General features: G+C 37.6%; 1 protein-coding gene across 7 annotated transcripts in view; it reads right to left on the reverse strand.

Annotated features, from left to right (window-relative positions):
- Smarcad1 (SNF2 related chromatin remodeling ATPase with DExD box 1) overlaps positions 1 to 2,905 on the reverse strand; it is an 81,137-nt gene extending 78,232 nt beyond the window's left edge. For 3 of the 7 annotated variants that reach the window (XM_078021913.1, XM_078021912.1, XM_078021908.1), the window contains exons 1-2: positions 2,751 to 2,905; positions 1,901 to 2,141 (exon numbers count right to left, since the gene is read on the reverse strand). In XM_078021913.1, coding sequence (XP_077878039.1) covers positions 1,901 to 2,090 — 190 coding nt within the window. In that variant the 5' untranslated portion in view covers positions 2,091 to 2,141; positions 2,751 to 2,905. Of the gene's footprint in view, positions 1 to 1,900; positions 2,142 to 2,413; positions 2,626 to 2,750 lie in introns of those variants that run through there. The other 4 variants (XM_013363904.4, XM_078021911.1, XM_078021909.1 and 1 more) reach the window with 4 other exon arrangements.
- Between the last annotated feature and the right edge of the window lie 21,741 nt (positions 2,906 to 24,646).

A 24,646-nucleotide genomic window follows, 5' to 3' on the forward strand; every position in this document is an offset into this window, starting at 1 on the left:
GTATTTTAAAATTTTACTCTTATGATAACTTATAAGGAATCGGTCATCACTCTTACAGTTAAGTAGTAGAGTGGCAAAGAAAATATCAAGGCTGAAATTATGTATTTTGCCAATCTTTCAGGTGACATTAATTTTAAAGCTGCTTATAAAACACTTGAGTTTTGCATTTAAAATTTTTGCATTAAGAAAAGTATTACAGGGCTGGGGATGTGGCTCAAGCAGTAGCGAGCTCGCCTGGCATGTGTGCGACCCGGGTTCGATCCTCAGTACCACATACAAACAAAGATGTTGTGTCCGCCGAAAACTAAAAGAATAAATAAATATTAAAAAAAAGAAAAAGAAAAGTATTACAGCCAGGCAAGGTGGTGTACTCCTGTAATCCCAATGGCTCAGAAGACTGAGGCAGGAGAATCATGAGTTCAAAGCCAGCCTCAGCAACAGCAAGGTGCTAAGCAACTCAGTAAGACCCTGTCTCTAAATAAAATACAGAATAGGGCTGGGGATATGGTTCAGTGACCCCGAGTTTGGTCCCTAGTAACAAACAAAGAAAGCCTTACAGAAATAAACATTAAAGCTTATAATGTTCCTTTTACCTTTCACTGTATAATATAATGATTAAAAGTTTATGCTCAGAAATCAGAAGGCATGATTGCATCATGGCTCTACAAAGTCCCTAAAAATTTAACCTCTCATAGTGTCATTTCTCCAAAATTAAATAGTATTTATCTTGTAGGATTACTATGCAAATTAAATGACCCAATGTAAAGCACTTAGTAATGCCTAAAAAAAAAAAGGAATTAAAAAATATTTATGGCCCAGTGCAGTGGTGCATGGCTGGGGAGGCTGAAGCAAAAGGAGCAAGAGTTCAAAGCCAGCCTCAGCAAAAGCAAGGTGTTAAGCAACTCAGAGAGACCTTGTCTCTAAATAAAATACAAAATAAGGCTGGGGATGTGGCTCAGTGATCAAATGCCCCTGAGTTCAATCCCCAGTACCAAAAACAAAAACAACTGTTAACATTCATTAAATGGGTTAAAATAGAAATTTTAATTTTTGGCCTATTCTCAAATCCTCTCTCTATAACAATCTGTTAATGTGATTAAAAACGATTTGGTCACCAAGAAGAATTACCAATTATGCAAATGCCATTCTAGGGACATCTAGGAAGCCTGGTGGAAGCAATACACTGAAAATGATCTGAACTTTATTTGTACAGAGGTTGTCTTCAGGTACTGATCTAGCTTACAATTTTTGAAGGAATATGAGATAAACAATCTCTGGTCAAATAACAGGCTCAGGCTGCCTGCGGTGGCACATACTTAATCCCAGCAGTTCAGGAGGCTGAGGCAGGAGGGTCGGAGGACCTCAGTCCAAAAGCCAGCCTCAGCAATTTTGTGAGGCCCTGCAACTAAGCAAGACCGTCTCTAAATACAAAAAAAGGGTAGGGGGGAGTCGGATATGGCTCAGCCATTAAATGTCCCTGGGTTCAATCCCAGGTACCGAAAATAAATAAATAAATAAATAAATAAATAAATAAATAAATAAATAAATAAATAAATAAATAAATAAATAAATAAAAATAGCAGTCTCAAAATCTACCACAGAACTGAGTCACCTACATTCATTCCTCTTTCAGCAGCCACTCTGACCCAAGGGCGACCAAAATTCTGCTTTTGACTTCTACCACTGGATTATATTCCAAGAACGGAGTTCTTTAAAAGTGAAGAAACAATGAACGGGTGCTCAGATACATAGTCCTTATGACAGTACCAAAGATGTACCTTAAAGGGCAAACTAGAAGATAATGCATCAATTTGTATGACGTTAAAATTTAGAAATAGAATCTTTTCTCGCATTCGCCCTTTAAATTTTTCTTTGATCAACTTGCAACATTGTAACTCACCTGTTTTTTCAGTTATATCTGAATCAGGGGTGTTTGCCCTGCTAACTTCCCCTTCAGCATTCTCCTCTTCAGCACTAAGAGAAATTGGTGAAGAAGGGCCGGGCTGGGAAGGCTGGGGGGTTGCTTCGGGAGCTTCCTCAATCTTACTCCTTTTCTCAAAGCGAAAACGGTCCAAATTGAAAAGATTCATTTTGGTGGAAACCACCACGCTGAGGGCAGGGGACTTTAAATGAACTATCTGCTGGGGGTGAAAAATAAAAGAGGAAAAGAGACCGTGAAAACAATGTACAATACAAAGCCCTAATACTTCATTCCCAAGGCAATAATGGGCCGGCAAACATGCCAGTGGCTCAGAACTATTATGGCTGCCCTTCATTGTTAAGCCATACCGACCAGAAGGTGAACAGGAATATCTTTTTAAAATTTCCATTGCTTTCACTCCCCTTCGCGCGTCCCCCCTCACGCCCCGCCTTACTCGAACCACGAGCTGACCCTCGTGCAACCTCCTCTTACCCCAGCACGCGCAGGCACGTTCCCCAATCTAACCCCCCAGCGGGCCGCGCGCCCGCCCACAGAGAGAGGCTGCCTGCACTACTGTGCCTCTGGCCTCGAGAAAGGACCTGCCAGGGCCCGCGGTTCGACACTGCGGGGACACAAAGGGGCCAAAGAAGGGGAGCGGCGGAGGCCGTGCTGGCGGGCACCCGCCCGGAAGTTGACGCGGCGCGATCCCAGCTGAGAGGAAGCTGACAGAATCAAGAATACACCGGGAGGCTCAGAGGTGGATGAGCTCGGACATCTCTTAAACGCTCACTCGCTACCTCTTCGCTCTCTTTCTTCCTTCGGTACTTACTGCCTTGCAGCCTCGGTGCGATGTAACAAAGGTTGAAAAGAAAGAAATAATTCCCGGCGGGAGGCGACGGTAGCCGGGCCGGGACCTTCCAAAACAGCACAGAGAAACCTAAAGAGCGCGTAGTGATGACGCAACACGCAACCCAGGCTTTTTTTTTCTTCCCAAGCGACGCGCGAGCGGATAATGTCTGGGCGCGCGCTGTTGTCATGGTAACTCGTACCCGCCTCTGCCTGGTTCTAAGGGTGGGATTGTTCTGTATGTCCATTTGTTCTGTTTCTCCAGTTTAGCTACAGAGTTGTTAAATAGAACAATAATAAATGTCACAATGATAATAAGTAGCATAATAATTATAATTCATGTACAATTTGGTACATAAAATGTATATTTTAGAACACAGATGACATTGCGTTAAATGTTTTAGGTGAATAATGTAGGATAAGCATATTTACAAAATGAGGAGACTGAGGCCTATGTTAAATAATCAGTAAGGGACAACATCTGATGATGTTGAATTGCAATACATGTGATCTGCCTCCCCATTATTGGCGGACTCTTCTTTAACAAGAGGAATATGGCAATTTACCTCTCTTGATGGAAATATTACCTTAAGAAGATTTACTCCATTGTACCCACGTTAAACAGGTGATATTTCTGAGTTAGCATTTTCCTTAAGGAGAAATTGCTATATATAAATTTTCTACCAAATAAATCAGCCAATGTCCACATAAATTGCATTCTTTTGTATAAATCAGTCTTGTTAATTGATGAACCTACAATTTTATCCAAAATGTGCACACATAAAATCAAGCGTCAGGGGCTGGGGATATAGCTCAGTTGGTAGAGTTCTTGCCTCCATCTACAAGGCCCTGACTTCAATCCTCATCACCACATACACACCCAAAATTAAGTGTCAGGACTCATAAAATTTAATATCAAAGCCTCAACAATTGGGGTTTCTGTTAAACCTACCTTGGATATCATGAAATTCTTAAGTTTTATGTATGCATGATAAATGATTAAAGAATATAGTTATTTTGTGATGAAGATTCGTACATTCAGACAGATCTGAGATTGATGATAGACTCCATTAGCTCAATGACTAAACAAATTACCTCTCTAAATAAACCTCTCTAAAACTTAGTGATTATCAAGGCTAGGACTGTGTGGCTTGCATGTGTGAGGCTCTGGGTTCAATCCTTAGCACCACATTAAAAAAATAAATAAAGTTACTGTGTACATCTACAACTAAAAAGTTTTTTTAATGTGATTATCAATAATATTGACCTGTTAGAGAGATGTTCTACAAAGTACTACCTTTTGACATTTGTACAGTTAACACAAGTGAAAAAGGAAACCTACATATTGTGTCTAAAGATTTAAACAATATAGCTAACAAAATATCAAAGTAAAATATGTTCTTTCTGTTTTGAAAATAGCCAAGGAGAACCAGGTTGAAATTAGAATTTCTGAATGTTAGAATGTGAGTAATTCAAAGAGAACTGGTTGGCCCAAGAACCCCACTTCCCTGTATAACCTTCTTCTATTCAATTTAATACCATTGGGAGGCTTGTGATCATGCATGTGAACACCAAGCTCAACTGACAACTAAGTTTTTGAATTTGTTTTTTTTAAATGATATTCAGTTAAATTTGAATTTTAGACAAAACACATTTTTTATTCAATGTCTGGAACCTGAGTTACAAAATTATTTATTATTTACATGAATCATAAATTTAATAAAGTATCCCAAGCCATGGATATGAGCACATGCCTATATTCTCACTGACTTGGAAGGCTGAGGCAGGATGATCCCAAGTTCAGGTTCAGCTTGGCCAACTTTTGAAGACTCTATCTCAACTCTTTTTTTTTTTTTAAAGAGAGAGAGAGGGGAGAGAGAGAGAGAGAGAGAGAGAGAGAGAGAGAGAGAGAGAGAGAGAATTTTTTTTTTAATATTTATTTTTTATTTCTCGGCGGATTTTTTTTTTTAATATTTATTTTTTTTTTTTAGCATTTGGCGGACACAACATCTTTGTCTGTCTGTGGTGCTGAGGATCGAACCCGGGCCGCATGCATGGCTGGCCAGCGTGCTACCGCTTGAGCCACATCCCCAGCCCCCTCTATCTCAAAATAAAAAATAAAAAGGGCTAGGGATGTGGCTCAGTGATAGAACGGCCCTAGGTTCAAGCCCTAGTATCCACTCCCACCCCCACAAATCATCACCAATAACAAAGAACAGGTATCCCATATTTTTTATCATAATCTACTCCCATCTTACTCCTTGTGCACCTCTTGGGCCTTGAGACCTTTTGGCTACTTACTTGGCCTAGAAATATAGATACTGGAAGCATTTTAAGTCTTTGGTAGGAAATACACAGGGGAAAACCATCATTAGACTTTATGGGGTTGTGTGAGCAGAGAATTTCAGGAACCAGGTCCTCAAAGCATAGGTTCTCAATAAACATGCCTTCTTGGCTCCACAGATTACTTTGGTAGAACATAGCTGGAAAGAGCCATATAAAATCCTTTACAAATCAATATATCCAGGATAGTGACCACTTTTGTCCAATTCTAACAGTAGAATTGTTCTTCACTATTCATGGAAGAACTGGAATGACCCATTATCAGAGTTTTTTGAAGGTAGAGCAGAAGTTTAAGGTGGGTTAGTCTATTTCTTATTAGAGTTTTGTGTTGCTATAATAAAATATCTGAGACTGGATTGTTTTTAAAAAGAAAAGAGGTTTAGGGCTTGAGTTGTGGCTCAGTAGAGGAGTGCTTGCCTGGAATGTGTGAAGCACTGGATTCAATTCTCAGCACCGCATATGAATAAATAAATAAAATAAAGGTCTATCAACAACTTTTATATAAAATTTTTTAATATTTTATATATATATATAATATATATAATATTAAAAAAAGAAAAGAGGTTTATAGTTCATTGGAAAAAGCATTTGCATATGAGGCATGGGTTCAAACACTAGCAATGGGAAAAAAATTCAAGGGCTGGGGATGTGGCTCAAGTGGTAGCGCGCTCGCCTGGCATGCATGTGGCCCAGGTTCGATCCTCAGCACCACATACCAACAAAGATGTTGTGTCCACCGAGAACTAAAAAATAAATATTAAAAAATTCTCTCTCTCTCTCTCTCTCTCTCTCTCTCTCTCTCTCTCTCTCTCTCTCTCTCTTTAAAAAAAAAAAGAAAAAAATTCAAGAGATTTAGTTAATGCACAGTTCTAGAGGTTCAGAAGCCATCTGCTTAGTTCTGATGAAATCTTCATAGCAGATGGCATCATGGCAGAAGCACCTGCAAGAAGGAGCAATCACATGCCAAGTAAGTAAGTAAAAGAACAGAGAGGGTCCGGCTAATTCTTTTTATAACATTACACTCTCAGGAACTAATTCACTCCTATAAGAACCAGCATTAATCAGAAGTGCCCCCATCAACTAACTACCCCAACTTTTTCATTGTCGTCGTTGTTGCAGTGCTGGGGATCAAACCAAGAAGCCTTCTGCCACTGAGCTGTATCCCCAGCCCTATTTAAAATGTTTTGAGAAAAGGTCTCATTAAGTTGCTCAGGTGGACCTTGAAATTTTGATCCTCCTGCCTCAGCCTCCTGAATCCTAATTCCCACAAAGACTTCCTACCTTTCCTTCTCCTCTTCCTTCCCCCTCCCCTTGCTTCTCCTTCTCTTTCCCCCCCTCCCTTTGCTTCTCCTTCTCTTTCCCCCCTCCCCTTCCTTCTCCTCCTCCCCTTCCTTCTCCTCCTTCTTCCCCCTCCTCTATCCCCTGCCGCTTTCCTTCTCCTGCTCTTACTCCCTCCCCCTTCTTCTTCCTCAAGAGATTGAACCCCGGGGTACTTAGCCACTGAGCAACATCCCCATTCTTTTTTTATTTTTTATTTTTTTTACTTTGAGACAGTGTCTTTCTGAGTTGCTTAGGGCCTCACTAAATTGCTGAGGCTGGCTTTGAACTCTAAATCCCTCTGCCTCAGCCACCCAAGTCACTGGGATTACAGGCATACATCACCACACTGGCTAGACCCCACTTCTTAAAGTTTTCACTGCTTCTATGCTGATATACTGATGACTAATCTTACCACATATGAACTTTGGAGAACAATTTCAAACCTTATCCTGTAAGGGTCCGGCGGAGCGTCGGAGAAAGAGACCACACAAGAGACTGGCTCCATGCAATTGGCAAAAGGGGATTTATTGGGGATCCATTCCAGCGTGCTGGGGCTCCATGCTCACTCAAGAAGGGAGAGCAGCCCAGAGCCCCGAGCAGAGGTTCAAGCAGAGCTTAAGTACTCTTTTTGGGGAGGGCGGTGGGCTTTGCATACATCAGAACAAATCATCATGAGATGTGAGAAAATTGAACAACAACTCTGAGACGTGATTAGCACATTCATTGGCAGGAACCCGCCAGGCCGGGGTGATTGGTCACTCCTAAGCAGGGTACACATTCAAACTGATTGGTTCGGGCCCTGTGACAAACTGCACAGGGCCCTAGGCTAAATGGCCAGTAGGGCGTTGCCTTAACTATCTCAGGAATCTGGGTGTAACAGAGGAACTTAATAATACCTAATCTTTTACTTTTTTTTTTTTTTTTTTAAAGAGAGAGTGAGAGGGGGACAGAGAGAGAGAGAGAGAGAGAGAGAGAGAATTTTTTTTAACATTTATTTATATTTTTCTTAGTTCTCGGCGGACACAACATCTTTGTTGGTATGTGGTGCTGCTGAGGATCGAACCCGGGCCGCTTGAGCCACCTCCCCAGCCCCCTAATCTTTTACATTTTAATTCAAGCTTTCCAGTTTAGAAACTTTACCCTTTCAATCCAAATGGCCTAAATCATGGAAATTTATTCTGGAATGCTAGAAGTCCTGTGTGAAGGTGCTTGCAGCAATTAGTTAATTCTGAGGGCCATGAGGAAAGATCTATTTCTAGCCTCTTCTATCTTACCTCTGTCTATATATGTCCAAATTTCCTCTTCTTAGAAGAACGTGGTTCATATTGAATTAGTGTTCATGCTAATGACCTCATTTTAACTTGCCATCTCCAAATCTGGTCACACTCCCAAGTGCTGGAGGTTAGGACTTCATTTGGGGGGAACACAATTTAGCCCATAATAGGCAGCAGGAGAAACAGACATGGGGCGCACACCTGTCATCCCAGAAATGTGGGAGGCTGAAGCAGGAGGATCCTGATCAACAATATAGAGAGATTCTGTCTCAAAAAGGACTGAGGATGTAGCTCATTGAATGAGCACCCCAAGTTTAATCACCAATACCATGGGGCGGGTGCACAGCAGGGGAATAAGAACTATGTGTGAAGAATTTTCCATGTGAACCTTGAGGTCTTTTTGAATAATAGTATAAATCAGGTTTGACAGCCAGTCCTCTGATTTTTCTTGATTAAGACCCTAAATATGATCATTCCTCTAAATTCAATCCTTACTTCTGTGCTTAACATGCTCAACTCTTTTTCAAACTGTACTGATTGTAGTGGTGATTAGATATATTTGCCTAATCTTACCAAGGGATAGAATTAAAAAGAGCACCTGTGGGCAGAGATGACTTTATCCTCTCAGAAGGACAAAGGTGATTTGGGCCATTGAAAAACAATTATCATTCCTGTTCAACCCAAGGTGCTCATTTGCACTAAGGCAGGTATTTTTGCTAATTATGCTCTGCCTTGACCTATTAAAAACCTGAAGGAAAAGGCTAGCACTTGTTTGGGATTCTAGCAAGCCAGTTCCCAAGAGCCAGGAGCAGGGAGCAAAACAAAACCTGAGGGATTTTTTTTTTTTTTTAGATTTCAAAAATTAAAAATGTTTTGCAAGCATTTTTCATAAAACCCCTATTGCCTATGAAGGTGGGGAAATGTGTCAAAAACTTTTTAAAAATGTAAACTAAAATGTAAACTAAATGCCTGATGTAATGAATGATGCAACATGCACAAAGACTTTGAAAGGTTAAAGTTTCTAAGCTGGAAAGCTTGAATGTAAAAGATTAGGTATTATTAAGTTCCTCTGTTACACCCAGAACCTGGAATTCCTGAGATAGTTAAAACAACGCCCTACTGGCCATTTAGCCTAGGGCCCTGTGCAGTTTGTCACAGGGCCCGAACCAATCAGTTTGAATGTGTAACCCGCTTAGGAATGACCAATCACCCCCGCCCGACCTGTTCCCACCAATGAATGTGCCAATCACGTCTCAGAGTTGTTGTTCAATTTTCCCGCGCCTCATGATGATTTGTTCTGATGTATGCAAAGCCCACCGCCCTCTCCAAAAAGTGTACTTAAGCTCTGCTTGACCTTTGCTCTGGGCTCTGGGCTGCTCTCCCTTCTTGAGTGAGCACAGAGTCCCAGCGGGCTGGAATGGATCCCCAATAAATCCCCTTTTGCCAATTGCATGGAGTCAGTCTCTTGTGTGGTCTCTTTCTCCAACGTTCCACCGGACCCTTACAACTTGGGGGGAAGGTATGACTCAATAATTTTCTAGGTCACAAATATTGATTTGTGGAAGGAGAAAAGAAAAGAATGCCAAACTTAATTCCTTGAAAATATAACTTCCTTTAAATGTTCCTAAAGATACAAGTCCAGCTGGAAAAATCAAAATGAGGATTTCAAGAATGGAGAATTCATAATGTAAAAGTATTCTGTTGAAGACTAAACATAGGAACTAATAACTGTTATCATGTATCACAGGAACTAATAATTGTATCATGTATTAGCTATTGTTGCTTAATTATGACAAAATTTTAGTTACATAAAACAGTAAGTTTTTATTTCTCTTTTATACATCTATCTAGTGATTGGCTAGTGTGATTCAACTTCAGGCCATAATGCCTGCACATAGTAGATATTAAAAAAATGTATTTAAAAAATGTTAATATAAATCATCTAAGCATACATACAACCACAGATAAAATGTAACATAAACTAGATATCTTTCAAAAGATACATACTACGAAAGAAAAACATAGAATTTAAAATTCACAGAAAGGGGGCTGGGGTTTTGGCTTAGTGGTAGAGTGCTTGCCTAGCACATGGGAAGTCCTGGGTTTGATCCTCAGCACCACATAAAAATAAATAAATAAAGGCATTGTGTCCAACTAGAAATAAAAAATAAAATAAAATAAAAATTCTTAGAAAAGAGGTGACAGAACTAAAGGAAGTACATGTAAAAGAAAAAAAATGTAGACAGGAAGTTTAAACTGTATGTAACTCATAAACAAATGCAATAGCTAATGTCCTAAGAGAAAGTGAGGGTGAGAAGACAAATAAAAACTTTAAAAATGAAAATAGATTTCAGGAAGAATTGGTAAATATTGAAGATAAGCAAAGAAGATCCAATGTAATTACAAGAGGGATCCGTAAAGAAGGAAATCAAGAAAAAATAAGGAAAGAAAGGGAGATTCCCAGCATGGTGGCACACACCTGTAATCCCACTGGCTCTGGAGGCAGAAGCGGGAGGATTGTGACTTAGCAATTTAGTGAGGACCTAAAGCAATTTAGCAAGACCCTGTCTCTATATAAAAAAAATAAAAAGGGCTGGAGATGTGGCTCAATGGTTAAGTGCCCCTGGGTTCAATCTCTGGTCCGCTCCCCCACCCCCCTAAAAAAAGGATAGAGTGGAAGAAATAACTAAAAACTATAATAATTTAAGAAACATGAAAATTATGAAGATTTGAAATCTTATGTTAGAAGAACATATAATTCACCTGAGAATATCAATCCATTTGGCCAACACTAGGATATATGCTAGTGAAAGGTAGAGTTTAAAAAAAATAAACTTCCTAGAACGTTTAAGTGATAGCAATCAAGTGATAAACCAGGCAAAGAAAATTATTTGATCATAAGATCTTTCAACATCTAATCTTTGTGCCTGAAGAAAGTGGATTTGTACTTGTGATACTCAAGTGAATAAGATGTGATCCAAGGATTTTTTGTCAAGCAAAAATGCCTTTCAAAATATAAAGGCTCAAACACACTATTAATGTGATGCTAGAACTCTATGTCTACCAGGTGTGGCAGTGCATGGTTGTAATCTCAGCAACTCAATAGGCTGAAGCAGGAAGGTTGCAAATGGGAGGCCAACCTGGGTAACTTAGTCTTGAAATTAAAAAAAAATTTTTTTAAAGGCCTGGTGATATAATTCAGTGATTATATAATTCAGGTTCTGCCTTCAATCCCCAGTACTGCTAAAAAAGAAAGGGAGGGGAAGAACTTTGTGGCTATTGTTGCAGAGGTATCCCTCAGATAATGAGTTTGAAAAAAAGTAAAGTGTCTATTGAGGCAATGATAGCTACTGTGTATTAACTTATTATTATGTATTATAATTAATATATAACTTGTAAAATGCATACAATATGAGGTTAAAAGGAAGATGGTACAGTATGTAATGAATACAATATGAAAATATACACCTTTTAAAATGGGAAGAGAATGGCAAGAACATAAAAAGATTTTTTAAACTTTTCAGTGATTTATTGGAGTGTTTTAGGATTATTAATGTGAGACTTCTGAGTATATATTGTTGGATATAGCAAAAGAATAATTATAAAATATTTTAATATTAAATATTTATAAAATATTTAAATTATTATTTTTTCTTTTTTGAGAACCAGGATTCACATAATAGATTAAATGAAATATACATGTAATAGAGACTAGAGTGCAAAGAGAGCAGTCCTTTGTTTGAATTGGAAATATCAGTATGAACATATGAGGTTTGAAGCAATGCATACCCCCCCACACAAAATATGTGTTTGTTTCCTGTCTATGCCTATTGAAAAGGCCTAGGAACTAATTTGTCCAACATACATCCCTAACACCAAGATTTTGGTCTTGGAATATCAATTTTCCAAGGACTTCTTATGAAAAGGGCAGCATCCATTCTGTGGCAGGAAATGTATAAGTGAGCCTGAAATGTCTTCCTTTACCAAAAAGCATGGGAGTTATCAAAGAGTACTGACACTATGTCAAAAAGATACAGGGCTAATTTGCAGAGGCTTTCATTGACCAAAAATAGGGCAGATTGAGCTTCAATAAGATTAAAAATTGCAATGATTTGAAAACCATTGAATATGTTTGTTTATTTGTTTGTTTGTTTTTGGTACTGGTAATTGAACCCAGGTTGCTTTCCCCGTGAGCCACATGCCCAGCCCTTTTTATTTTTTATTTTGAGACAGGGTCTTGCTAAGTTGCTGAGGCTATCTTTGAATTTGTGATCCTCCTGCCTCAGCTTTCTAGTTGCTAGGATTGCAGGTGTGCACCACAGTGCCCCATCATCAGATATGTTTAAATATATGGTTTCTTAATGGTACTTTTAAAAATGTTTTGATTTTGTAAGATGAAAGAAAACAATTCAATATGATACAAACTGGAAAGCAGATGAGAAGAATCAAGTTTTTATTTTGTCTTTCCTCTATGAAGACTTCTGGTAGATAATAAGAAACTAGATGAGGGAATACTTTATAATAAAATATTCCAGTAAATGAGAACAAAGTGATAAAATCTGAATCATTAGTAGTATGACTCAAATTTCTGATCTACAAAAGGATGAGATACAATAAAATGACTACCATTTTAAGCAACTAAAGGTACTTTGTTATGCAGCAATAGTTGGATCATATCCAAATATTTTTTCTGCATTTTTGTCTTGAGTGTACTGATTCTTCCAGTTTAGTTAAAATGTTTCTTTCTCCCATCTTTAAATTTCCATACTCAGAAACTGTTTGGAAATCTTATGCTGTTTTTCTCTTTGCCTCAAATTTTAAGTAGCATGGTCCAAAAAAAAAAAAAAAACCATCTCTTTCTCTCTCTCTCCTTCCTTCCTTCCTTCCTTCCTTCCTTCCTTCCTTCCTTCCTTCCTTCCTTCCTTCCTTCCTTCCTTCCTTCCTTTCTTTCTTTCTTTCTTTCTTTCTTTCTTTCTTGTACTAGGAATTGAATCTAGGGGCTCTTTACCACTGAGCCACATCCCTAGTCCTTTATTTTTTATTTTGAGACAAAATCTCACTAAGTTACTAAGGGCCTTGCTAAATTGCTGATGCTTGCCTCAAACTTGTGATCATTCTGCCTCAGCCTCCCAAGCCCCTGGGATTACAGGTGTGTGCCACCATGTCTGGTCAAAAAACTCATCTTTTAATAGGCTTTATGCATCCTCACATGTTCTTCCTCTTTGCCAGACGGATTATTTCATACAACAATACTTAATGCTTCTTTCTCAGGAGTACAAATGAGGTTAAAGGCAACTCTTTTTCTAGAAATATCTACTTAATCACAGAAAAGCACAATTATTTCTAATTTGTGGTAAAGTGCTTTATGTGATTCAACATGGTTAAGATGAAGTCCCTGGAACTTATAGACTATAAGCCTTTACAGACCATAAAATAGAATTTTGTTTTCAGGACAACTCAACTCAATGTGGTCACCAAGATTCCAGAAATAAATTACTGCTTCAAAAGTTCCTGTGAAGATAGAATTCAACTTTTTCTTTTTTCCCTTGGTACTGGGTATTAAACCCAGCAATGCTCTACCACTGAGCTACATCTTCAGCCCTCTTTATTTTTTTATTTTGAGACAGGGTTGCTAAAGTTGACCTCAAACTTGTGATCCTCCTGCCTTATTCTCCAGAATAGCAGGGATTGCCAGTGTGTGCCACCAGGCCTAGCATAATTCACTTTTTAAATGTTTAAACTGTGTACTTATCCTGGGAGTGGTGACACATGTCTGTAATTCCAGGAACTCAGGAGGCTGAGGAGGGAGGATTGGAAGTTCAAGCAACTTAGTGAATTTATTAGTGAGGCTCTATTCAACTTAGGAGACCCATCTCAAAATAGAAAAATAAAAAGAACTAGGAATAGAATGAACCAGACATAACTTTTCTATATTCATATATGAATATACCACAAGTGAAACTCCACATCAAGAACAACCAGAAGAATGGAATCCTAATTATAATATATTATATTCCATATATGTAATATATCAAAGTATACTTGACTGTCATGTATATCTAAAATTGAGAACAAGAAAAAAGGACTTGGATGTGGCTCAATGGTTAAATATAACTAGGTTCAATTCCTAGTACAATAATAATAGTAGTAAATAATAATAATAATAATAAATATGTACTTATGTAAGTCTAGAAAATTCCAGTTAATTGCCTGTTCTTTTTGAAATTAGCTCAGTGAATATTTTTGTAGAATCTCTAGTTTTCTCATTAATTTGGAGGAAATACTTTGTGGGAATTTTTTTCTTTTTGCTTTATGTTTACCAAAATAAGTCATGAAGAAATTCAAGGAAGGAGCCACATTTTCAAATTAGAACTGGATTAGGCAACCAAACAAAAACTAAACAGCAACAGAGATTAAAAATGAGATTTGCAAAAAAAAAAAATGAGATTTGCAAATCTTGATCCCTTCTTAACTCAGATCTTAGAAAAGTAAGCCACACCTGCTTGGTAATGAAAACTTGTATAAACTAATCTTACCTCCCACACACAAATATAAAATGTAAAAGGCAAGATACCAAATCATAAAAGCTAAATACATCTTCTTTTCTTGGTAACAAGAAAGTAAGCCAAATAGTACCAATTTGTAAACAGTTTCTTTTTACCAGAGTAATGGTTCTGAATTTGGGAGAATAAAGGGCATGGTCATAAACTTATTTTAGGAATATAATATCTGAAAAGCTATAGAATTCTTTTCTGGAACTTCACGTGCATGTGATGGATTGCATATAATTTCAGGGAGCTCACAGAACCTCTAGCCTTCTGTGAACTTCAAATTTACAAAATTCTACAAAGAGGTCCTTAATCGTCATAACTCTAGAAGAATTCATGGTGCTTCCATCCCTGTAAGTACATTTTAAAATTTCAAACTTCTGGCAACTACCATCGCCAATTTAGAGGACTACAAATACTGCCTAGTTTTTCACTCTTTTCATAACTGCCATATTTTATGAGGTGCCTGCTCTCGTTTGGTTCTACAACTTCCTCCAATGTTCTATATGTTAAAGGTTGATCCTTAGTCTGTAGCACCATTGGGATGTGGTGGAATCTTTTAGAGGTGGGTCCATGGAAGATTTTAGGTCATTTGAAGGGGATAGTGGGACCCAGGTAGCCTCCTCCTCCTCCTCCTCCTCCTCCTCCTCCTCCTCCTCCTCCTCCTCTTCTTCTTCTTCTTCTTCTTCTTCATTTTTGGTTTTCCCCCTCTTCCCTCTTCCTCCTTCAACATATCATTATCTTTTTTTTTAACTTCCTAGCCATGAGATGAACATTTTTGTTCCTCCATGCACTCATGATATGCTGCACTCCTATGGCCCCAAAACTATGGGGTCTATTGACCATGAACTGAAACCGCCAAAACTGTGAACCAAAATAAACCTTTCTTCTTTATAAATTTATTATCTGAGGTATTTTGTTATAGAAAGTAAAGCTGACTAGTTCATTATTATAATTTCTTTTTGTGAACAAAAAGTAGAATTTGAATTCCAAGTAAAGCCTGTGGTACTTGACTTTTTCAGTAATACTAAAGGACAATTTTATGTTTTTTTCTCTCTCTTTCTCTCTCCCACCACCTCCACCCCCGCCCCCCAACACTGGGAACTAACCCCAGGGCACTCTACTGCTGAGCTACATCCCCAACCCATTTCATTTTTTATTTTGAAGCAGGGTCTTGTTTAGTTGCTAAGACCATTCTCAAAACTGTGATCTTCATCTCAGCCTCCTGAGCGGTTAAGATTACATATGTAATACTACCATGTTTCATTTTTCACCCTAGTTTTTCCCCCTTCTTTTGTCCATTTATGCGTATCTCACTCTCAGGTGAAGTCTTGAGACACTTGAGAGTTCATGCACATATACACAAGTCTTACCCGCATCCTGCACAGGCAATGCAATTGGGGTTCCTCTGTGTGAAGTGGGCTGGCTGCAAAATAAAAACCAAGAAAGAGAAAATGGCAAAGAAAATACAGGACACAGGAAGTAATTTTTAAAAAGTGGAGGTAGGACGGCTCTCTGGTCTTAGGGATTGAGCTTCCATACTGGAAAAAGAGAGTTTTTTATTTATATAGGAGGAACATCAAAGGTTTTCCATGGAATGTTCTTTGCCAAATAAGGTAGGGAGTGGGCTGTCCAGTTCCCAATGGGTTACAGCACAACTTCAGAGCTGTCTCAATAGCAGAGTGAAGACAGTTATTACTTGATTGTATACATCCAAAGTGCCAGGATGGTGCTTGATATATAGAATCATTCAACTCACACATTCAAGTCCAAGTTTTGTCCTATACATCTTAGGTTGGTTTGAGGTGGCTAAGGGAACAAAGCACCAGGCAACCCATGGGAAAGAATCACCTGTCAATCAGCGGGGTTTCCTCACCAATCCTGGATCTCAACAAGCACCCCCCCCCCAACCAACCCCAGTAGGACAAGGGACTTGAAAAACCTCCCTTTCCTGTCCCAAGCCTTCTCTTCCAGCCCTAAACCCAATAAAAGTTCCAATCCAGCTGAGCCTGGGAGTGAATCTCAATAAAGCCTTGTTCAGTAGCCTTTTAATCTGCCTTCCTTTGATCACCAATGCCTGACCTTACAATATGTACTTGTGGCATGTCATCTTTGTTGTATTTATTTGGATCCTGAAATTATCCTCTAGTAAATGCCATTCCACAAATATCATATTTCATGGTATATTTAAGTTATTAAACTCAAGGGTAGGGGCTGGGGTTGTGGCTCAGTGGCAGAGCGCTTGCCTCACACATGTGAGCACTGGATTCGATCCTCAGCAACCATATAAAAATGAATAAACAAGATATTGCATCCATCTATAGCTAAAAAATATTAAAAAAAACCCTCAAAGATAACCATTCCTCATGTATACCCCCACCTCTACCACCCCCATCCTCCTCCTCTGATTGAGCCCAGGGGAGCTTAATCACTGAACAACATCCACAGCCCTTTTTTATATTTTATTTAAGACAGGGTCTTGCTGAGTTGCTTAGGGCCAGAGGCTGGCTTTTGAACTTTTGATCCTCCTGCCTCAGTTTCGCAAGCCACTGGAATTACAGGCATGCACTGTGCCCAGCTATTTTCGTGTGTGTATGTGTGTATTTTTTGTGTTTGTGTTTTGAGGCAGGGTCTTGCTTTGTTGCTCAGGCTGGCTTCTAACTCCTGGTCTTCCTCCCTCATCCTCTGAAGTAGCTGAAAAAATTTCTAAATAAGTAAACAAATAGATAAATAGAGAATTCTCTTTTTTCAGCCACTTCATATTCCAATTATTAAACTTTCAAGATCCTTCTGACTGCCAAATCTATTTAGATATAATCCAAACATAGTTCTGGGGATAAGTTACATGGCAACATTTCACATTTTTGTGCAATGTATGTTATCTGTGGAATATTTCTACATAAGTATCTACTAGTAGTATAATACCTCACGTTATTTGTTCTCTTGAAAATAGAAGTATTACTTTGTCAAAAACACGGGCTTCCCTGCATAGTGATAGTTGATGTAATTAGCTATACTGAGGAAAACGAAATCTTCTAAGAAAGCTATTTTAAAATTACAAAGCCATTGTGAAGTTAGAGACATCTCTATTCAAATCTTGTCTCCTCTGTTTACTGGCTGTGTGATAATCTCCCAATTCCCTCATATGTAATATAGGGAAAATAGAACTCACACTAAAGGGTTTTTGTGGATGAAATTTAAAATAATTTATGCTTAGGGAAAGGCCTGGCATGTACCTTATATTTATTACATATTATTTCTAGAATAACATTTTATCTTAGAAGTTATCCTCAAGTTAGCATATTATGTGAAAAACTTTTTTTTTTTTTCTTGGTGGTACTGGAGGTTGAACTCAAGGTGCTCTACCATTGAGTTATATCCTTAGATCTTTCTATTTTATTTTGAGACAGGTTTCCCTAAATCGCTGAGACCAACCTCTAACTTGTGATATTCTATCCTCAACCTCCCAGGTCACTGAGATTATAGGCCCGCACTACCAAGCTGAGAATAAAGAACCATTTTTTTTTGTGTGTGTGTGTGTGTGTGTGTGATGAATTATGTTTATTGATTTCTTTTCCTTTTTTAAATTTATTTCTTACATACATGACAATAGTGGAGTGCGTTACATTCATAATTATCCATTCACAGCACAATTTTTCGTAACTCTGTATATGGAGTATGTTCATGCCAAATTATACATGAGCTCTCTTATTTTTTTTTGCATCACAATTCTTAATACATCTTTATACCACAATTTATCATATCTCTGTTTGTATATAAGGTATGTTGACACCAAATTCACATCTTTATACATGTATTTTATATAATGATGACTGTCTCCTTCCACTATCCTTGCTATTCCCTTCTCCCTCCCTTTCCCTCCCACCCCTATTCCCTATCTAGAGGTAATTTTCCACCCATGCTCTCCCTCCCTACTCCATTTTGAGTCACTCCCCTTATATCAGAGAAAACATTTGGCGTTTGTTTTTCTGGGATTGGCTAACTTCACTTAGCATAATTTTCTCTAATGTCATCCATTTCCCTGCAAATACCATGATCTTATTCTTTTTTAGTTCTGAGTAATATTCCATTGTGTATAAATGCCTCATTTTTTTTTTTTATCTATTCATCCACTGAAGGACATCTAGGTTGGCTCCACAGTTTAGCTTGTGAATTGTGCTGCTAAAACATTGATGTGGCTGTGTCCCTGTAGTATGCTGTTTTTAGGTCCTTTGGGTATAGTCACAGAAGAGGAATAGCTGGGTCAAATGGTGGTTCCATTCCCAGCTTTCCAAGGAATCTCCATACTGCTTTCCAAATTGGCTGCACTAATTTGCAGTCCCACCAACAGTGTATGAGTGTACCTTTTTCCCTGCATCCTTGCCAACACTTGTTGTTGTTTGTCTTCATAATGCCTGCCATTCTTACAGGGATGAGATGGTATCTTAGAGTAGTTTTAATTAAAATTGCCATTGTATATTTGTGTATGGGATGAAGTGTACCTCCCCAAAACTCAAGTGTTGCAATCCTAACCCCATCCCATATCTCACACGGTGTTTATATTGGTGGATAGGCTTTTTAAAGTAGTAATTAAGGTTAAATGAGATTGTATAATTGTATATATATGTTTGTTGGGTTTTTTTTTTTTTTGGTACTGGGGAATGAACCCAGGGGTGCTCAACCCACTGAGCCATTTCCCCAGCCCTTTTTTATATTTTATGTAGAGACAGGATCTCAATCAGTTGCTTAGGACCTCAATAAATTGCTGAGGCTGGCTTTTAAACTCGCAATCCTCCTGCCTTATCCTCCTGAATTGCTGGGATTACATGCATGCACCACCACACCTGGCTTTTTTTTTTTTTTTTTTTGTAGGAAGAGGAGATAAGGACCCAAAGTCACTCATAAAGTTGAGGTAGGACTTTAGGGAGGAGATTTCCATCTATAAAGTCAAGGAGAGAGGCCCTTGGAAGAAAGACCCAGATGAAACCTTTTTTTTTTCTTGATTGCACACTAAGAATTGAACCCAGAGCCACTTTACCAATTCAGCTTCATTTCTACCTTTTTATTTTTTTGTGTGGTACTGGAAATTGAACACAGGGAAACCATACCACAGAGTTATGTTCCTATGTTTCACTGAGTTGCCCAGACTGGCATTGAATTTGCAATTTCCTGCCTCACCCTCCTGAGTAGCTTGGATTAAAGATTTGCACCATTATCCTTAGGTTTTTTTTTTTTGTTATTGATGTTGCTAGGGATCAAACATGGGGCCTCACACATGCAATGCAAGTGCTTTGCCACTGAGCTACATTCCTACCCTTAGATGACACATTGATCTCATCCTAGTCTTCAGAATTGTGTGAAAATAAATTTCTATTATTTAAGCTATCTGGTCTTTGGTACTTTTTGATGGTAGCCCTACAAATGAATACAGAAGTAAAAACTTTTATAAATAGTTAAAATAAAATATTTAAAATAATCTAATTCATCTCTATCTGGCTTCTAAGCTACAGAATATACAGAAGCCATGAGAATAAGTTAAGTAACATTATAAAAAAGCAACTGATCTAAGCTGGGGATGTAGCTTGTCTAGCAAGTGGGAGGGTCGAGTTTCAGTCCTCATATCTCAAACAACAATGACAAAACCCCCAGATCTAGATTTGTCAAACAAGACAAAGCTAGAAAAACAACAAAATGTTGGAGTAGGTTATGGCTATTCTAAATGAAAAGAGATGAAAGAAACCCAATAACCAAATGTAATATGTAAACATTGATTCATCCTATATGGAAGAAGGATGATGTTTTTTAAATGTCCAAGATATTTTGGGGGAATATTGAAGAATTTTAAATGTTGATTGTATATTAAATGATATGGAATTATTGTTAATTTTCTGAGACATAATGATGATATGTGATGTGATGTGTTTATATTGAAACTGTGATATGCTGTTGGGAATAGTAGTGCATGCATGTAAGCCCAGTAGCTCTGGAGGCTGAGACAGGAAGATTGAATTTCAAAGCCAGCCTCAGCAACAGCAAGGCACTAATCAACTCAGTAAGACCCTGTCTCTAATTAAAATAAAAAATTTAAAAAGGGCTGGGGATGTGGCTCAGTGGTTGATTGCCCCTGAGTTCAATCCCCAGTACCAAAAAAAAGAAAAAAAAAAAAAAAAAGAAAGTGTAATATGCTTATGAAGGAGAAAGTCCTTATCAGGATATTTATGCAGAAATGTTTAGGGGTAAATATGTCTATAAATTTCTTTCAAAGAGTTAAAGGGAAGTTTTTTATTTAGATAGAGAGAAAGACAATGCACATTTAGAAAAATGGTAAATCTATGTGAGAGATAAGTTTGAGCTAATTATATTATCTTTCAATTTCTCAAATAATTTTTTTAAAGAAATTAAAAGATCATTTCAGTGGTCTTCTGAAGTTCAAGTAGGATGCTATTGTAATACTTCAAAGGAAATATGACAGTTATCTAGACCAAGGTAGTGATAATGGAGATAAAAAAAAGAAAATGGACTTTATGAAATACAATTGACAGAATTTTCCAGGCATGGTGGTACACACCTAAATCTCAGCTACTTGGAGTCTGAGGCAGGAGGAATGCAAGTTCGAGGATAGTAACAGAAACTTAGGGAGAACTTGTCTTCAAATAAAAATTAAAAGGGGCTGAGTACCTCAATGGTAGAGTGCCTCTAGGTTCATTCCCTAGTCCCGTCCCCCCCACCAAATGGCAGGATTTTTTAATAGTTTAAGATATGGTGAGAGGCTGATGGGGGAAGAGAACTCTGGAATGGATAATGATGTAGATAGATGATGACTCAGAGATACAGAATAAAGGAGGAGCAGAGGGATGAGGAGCTTAATTAAAGAGATGATGAAATCAACTTTGGAAAATGATAGCCACCAGTCAGGATTTCTGGACCTACAAAGTTACTATGAGATCTATACTGAGGACCTGCTTAAAAAATCATTCATTTTTCTCTAGATAATATTTTAATGTAATTCACAATGAATTCTAAGACCAGAAACTCTGACAGGCATTTACGAAAACATTACATATACAATTCCCATACAGTCCAGTGAAATAATTATTTGGTGTACTTTGTTTCTGAGCCTGGTTTCTTGCTGTAAAACAGGTATACTACTTAGATAAATACTTTTTAGAATGAACTTCAGAAAAGTAGGAATTGTATTGTTCCCAGATGACTGCTAGACTACTTACTGTACCTATGTATATAGTAAGTGCTTAATAAATACATGGTGATTTGACTACAACATCTCTGAAGTTCCCCCATGTTGCCCTTATTATGGTTTAGATATGGGAGTGTCCCCTAAACAGTTATGTGTGAGATAATACAAGAATTTTTACAGGTAAAATGATTAGATTATGAGGTACAACCTAGTAGATTCATCTTATGATATGGATTAACTGGGTGGTGACTATAGGCAGGAAAGACATGGTTGGAGGGGTTAGGTCCCTTGGTATGGGTCTTTGAGGTTTATATTTTGTCCTTGGTGAGCAGAACTCTCTAATTCCATGTCTGTATTTGCAATATTCAGTTAAGCTGTTTAAGTGTGCTTATCCATTCAATAGAGGAATTCAAAAGGGAGGGAGAAAATCTTTACTCCAGCAATGATTTGCCATTACAGGCCTGAACTGCCACAGGCACCAAGCCACCCAAAATCCGTATAACATGAGTCACAAATCAAACAGGCCTTTTCTGTTCCTGAATTCCAGTCCCTAATCACAGAGTTTACTACAAACATTACAACATTTGAAGATAAAAGAACTGATTCTGCAAGGGACATTTCGTTTTACACATTTAGTTACACCTAGGAAAGAATCATCAAATAAAATAAGTACTTTAATAATTAAATAGTTCATAATTAATATGAATTCATGTTCTAAATAATCTCTCTCTAGGGAAATAAAAAATTTCCATTACTTTTAAAGTATTTTCTCCTCTAAAAAATATTATATTCCCTGTAAGATAAGCAGCATTGGGTCTATGAATGGATTGTGCTGTGCAGATATTTGTTGACTGAATCAACTCAAATATGTATAAAGAAATCTAGATTCCAATCCCAGCTCAAGCTCAAGTAGGTAAATTGCTTAACCTAACACCAAACCAATAAATAGGTCAATTGTGTGGCATATTAGAAAGCAATCATTGCTTATGGAAGGAAAACAAGTGTAAAGAAAGATAAGGAAAATCAGGAGTGGAGATGTGTGTTTAGTTGACATTTGACATTAAGATTCAAGCCATAATAGAAAATATTGGGTAAAACTGTTGACAACTGAAATGTAAAAAAAAAAGGCTGAGAGCTTTCTTTCTTTCTTTGAAAGAATGTATGGTTCACAATTTTAAAGTTTTTTAAACATTATGTATAATATCCATTTTATGAAATTATTAAAACATAGATATGAAAGGATGATCACAAAAACACTGATGTTAAGGAGTTCTTAAGTGTCATCATTGTGACATAAAAATAGGTGCAGAATAATGTGTATACTAGGCTTAAAAGTGTCAAGAACTGAGAACTGGGTTGGAAAAATATGCATTAATATTTGTTTATATGAGCATGGAATACATGAATTTGCCTCAAAACTGGTTCCATTAGTTGCACATAGGAAGAAAAATTAACTGGACAAAAGACAGGAATAAAGGAGGTTGTTTTACTGCATACTGTTTTGTACCTACTCAATTTTTGAACTGTGTGTGAATCATCTGTTCAAAGCTAATTAATTAATAAATGTTTAAAAACCTGTTTTCTATTGCTGATAGAAACAGAAGGAAGCCCAGTGTGGTGGCACGTGCCTGTAATCCCAGCAGTTTGGGAGGCTGAGGCAGGAGGACTGAAAGTTCAAAGCCAGCCTCAGCAATTTAGCAAGGTCCCAAGCAACTCAGTGAGATCCTGTCTCTAAATAAAATGAAGAAAAGGGCTGGGGGTGTGGCTCAGTGGTTAAGTGCCCCTGGTACCAAAATAAAGGGAAAGGAAACAAAAGGAAGAGTGAATTCTCATCTTGTTGATAATAGCTGAATTACATAGCTTTTAAAATAATTCAGTAAGTATATATATATATATATATATATACACACACACACATTTATATGTATACATATACACATATATATATGTATTCTCAATAATTCTACTGCTTGAGATCTATAGTACATAAATAAGAATTCCAATAAATAAGAATATAATAAAATAATGTTTATTATAGCATTGAAGATAAAAATGTCAGCTGGTAGGCAAGAAACACAAGATGTAGGAAATTATAACCCCATTTTTGCAAAAAAACATGACATCCTACAAATACATGTTTTTGTATTTATGTCTGTATTAGTCTTTTTTTTTTTTACTGTAATGAAATACCTGAGGCTAAGTACTTTATAAAGAAAAGAGATTTATTTAGTTCAGAGATCTGGAGTTCAAGGGCATGGCATCAGTTTATGCTTGACACTGTCAAGGGCTGCATTGTGGAATGGCATTACAGTGGTGAAAGCATATAGGAAAGGGAGAAATCACATCACAAGAGAGGAAGTCAGAGAAATGGGAAATGGCCAGGCTTATTCTTTTATAACAGTCCTCTGCTGAGAAGTAACTCAAGGTCCTAAGAGAACAGTATTGTCTGAGGCCCTGTTTCTTTAAAAGAACAACAGCAGAAGTTGAAACTGATATTCTTAGATGGAGGTGGTTGATGGGATTTTTGTTTTCTTTTGTTTTGTGCAGTCAAGTCTGCACTTATACAAGAATATAGGAAAAGGACATGAGAAACTCAATGAATAGGAGTTAATTTACTTAGCTCAGATCCTGTGATAAAGGCTCATGTCATATTCAAACATACATAAACACGTACATACATATACTAATATGCACATATATAGTGCATATTAGTATATATATGTACGATGTCATGGTTTTGTAAATATGGAATTATGGAGATACTTTCCTGCATTTTGCTTTTTGTTTTGTTTTGTTGTTCAGAAATACCTCCTAGAGAGTTTTCCATGGCAATAAAAATTTAAATAACTCTTCTTCTTTATCATTGTCATCATCATCTTCTTCTTTTTTGGAAGGTACTGGTGGTTGAACCCAGAAGGGTTTAACCTCTAAGCCATATCCCCAACCCTTTTTTATTAGAGATAGGGTCTCGCTGAGTTGCTTAGCGAGACCTGGGTTTTGCTGAGCCTGGGTTTGAACTCCCTATCCTCCTGCCTCAGCCTCTAGAGTGTCATGCACCATCACACCTGGCTATTCATTATTTTTACTGATTGCATAATATTTCATGGTACAAAATACCCTGCAGAGGGGAACATGGCATGAACTTTATAAATAATTGATTTTACTCTCTTAGGCCAAGTATACCTGGAAGCTCCCTGCT

This window comes from Ictidomys tridecemlineatus, chromosome 9 (genome assembly GCF_052094955.1).
Source record: "Ictidomys tridecemlineatus isolate mIctTri1 chromosome 9, mIctTri1.hap1, whole genome shotgun sequence".
Taxonomy (NCBI): Eukaryota; Metazoa; Chordata; class Mammalia; order Rodentia; family Sciuridae; genus Ictidomys; species Ictidomys tridecemlineatus.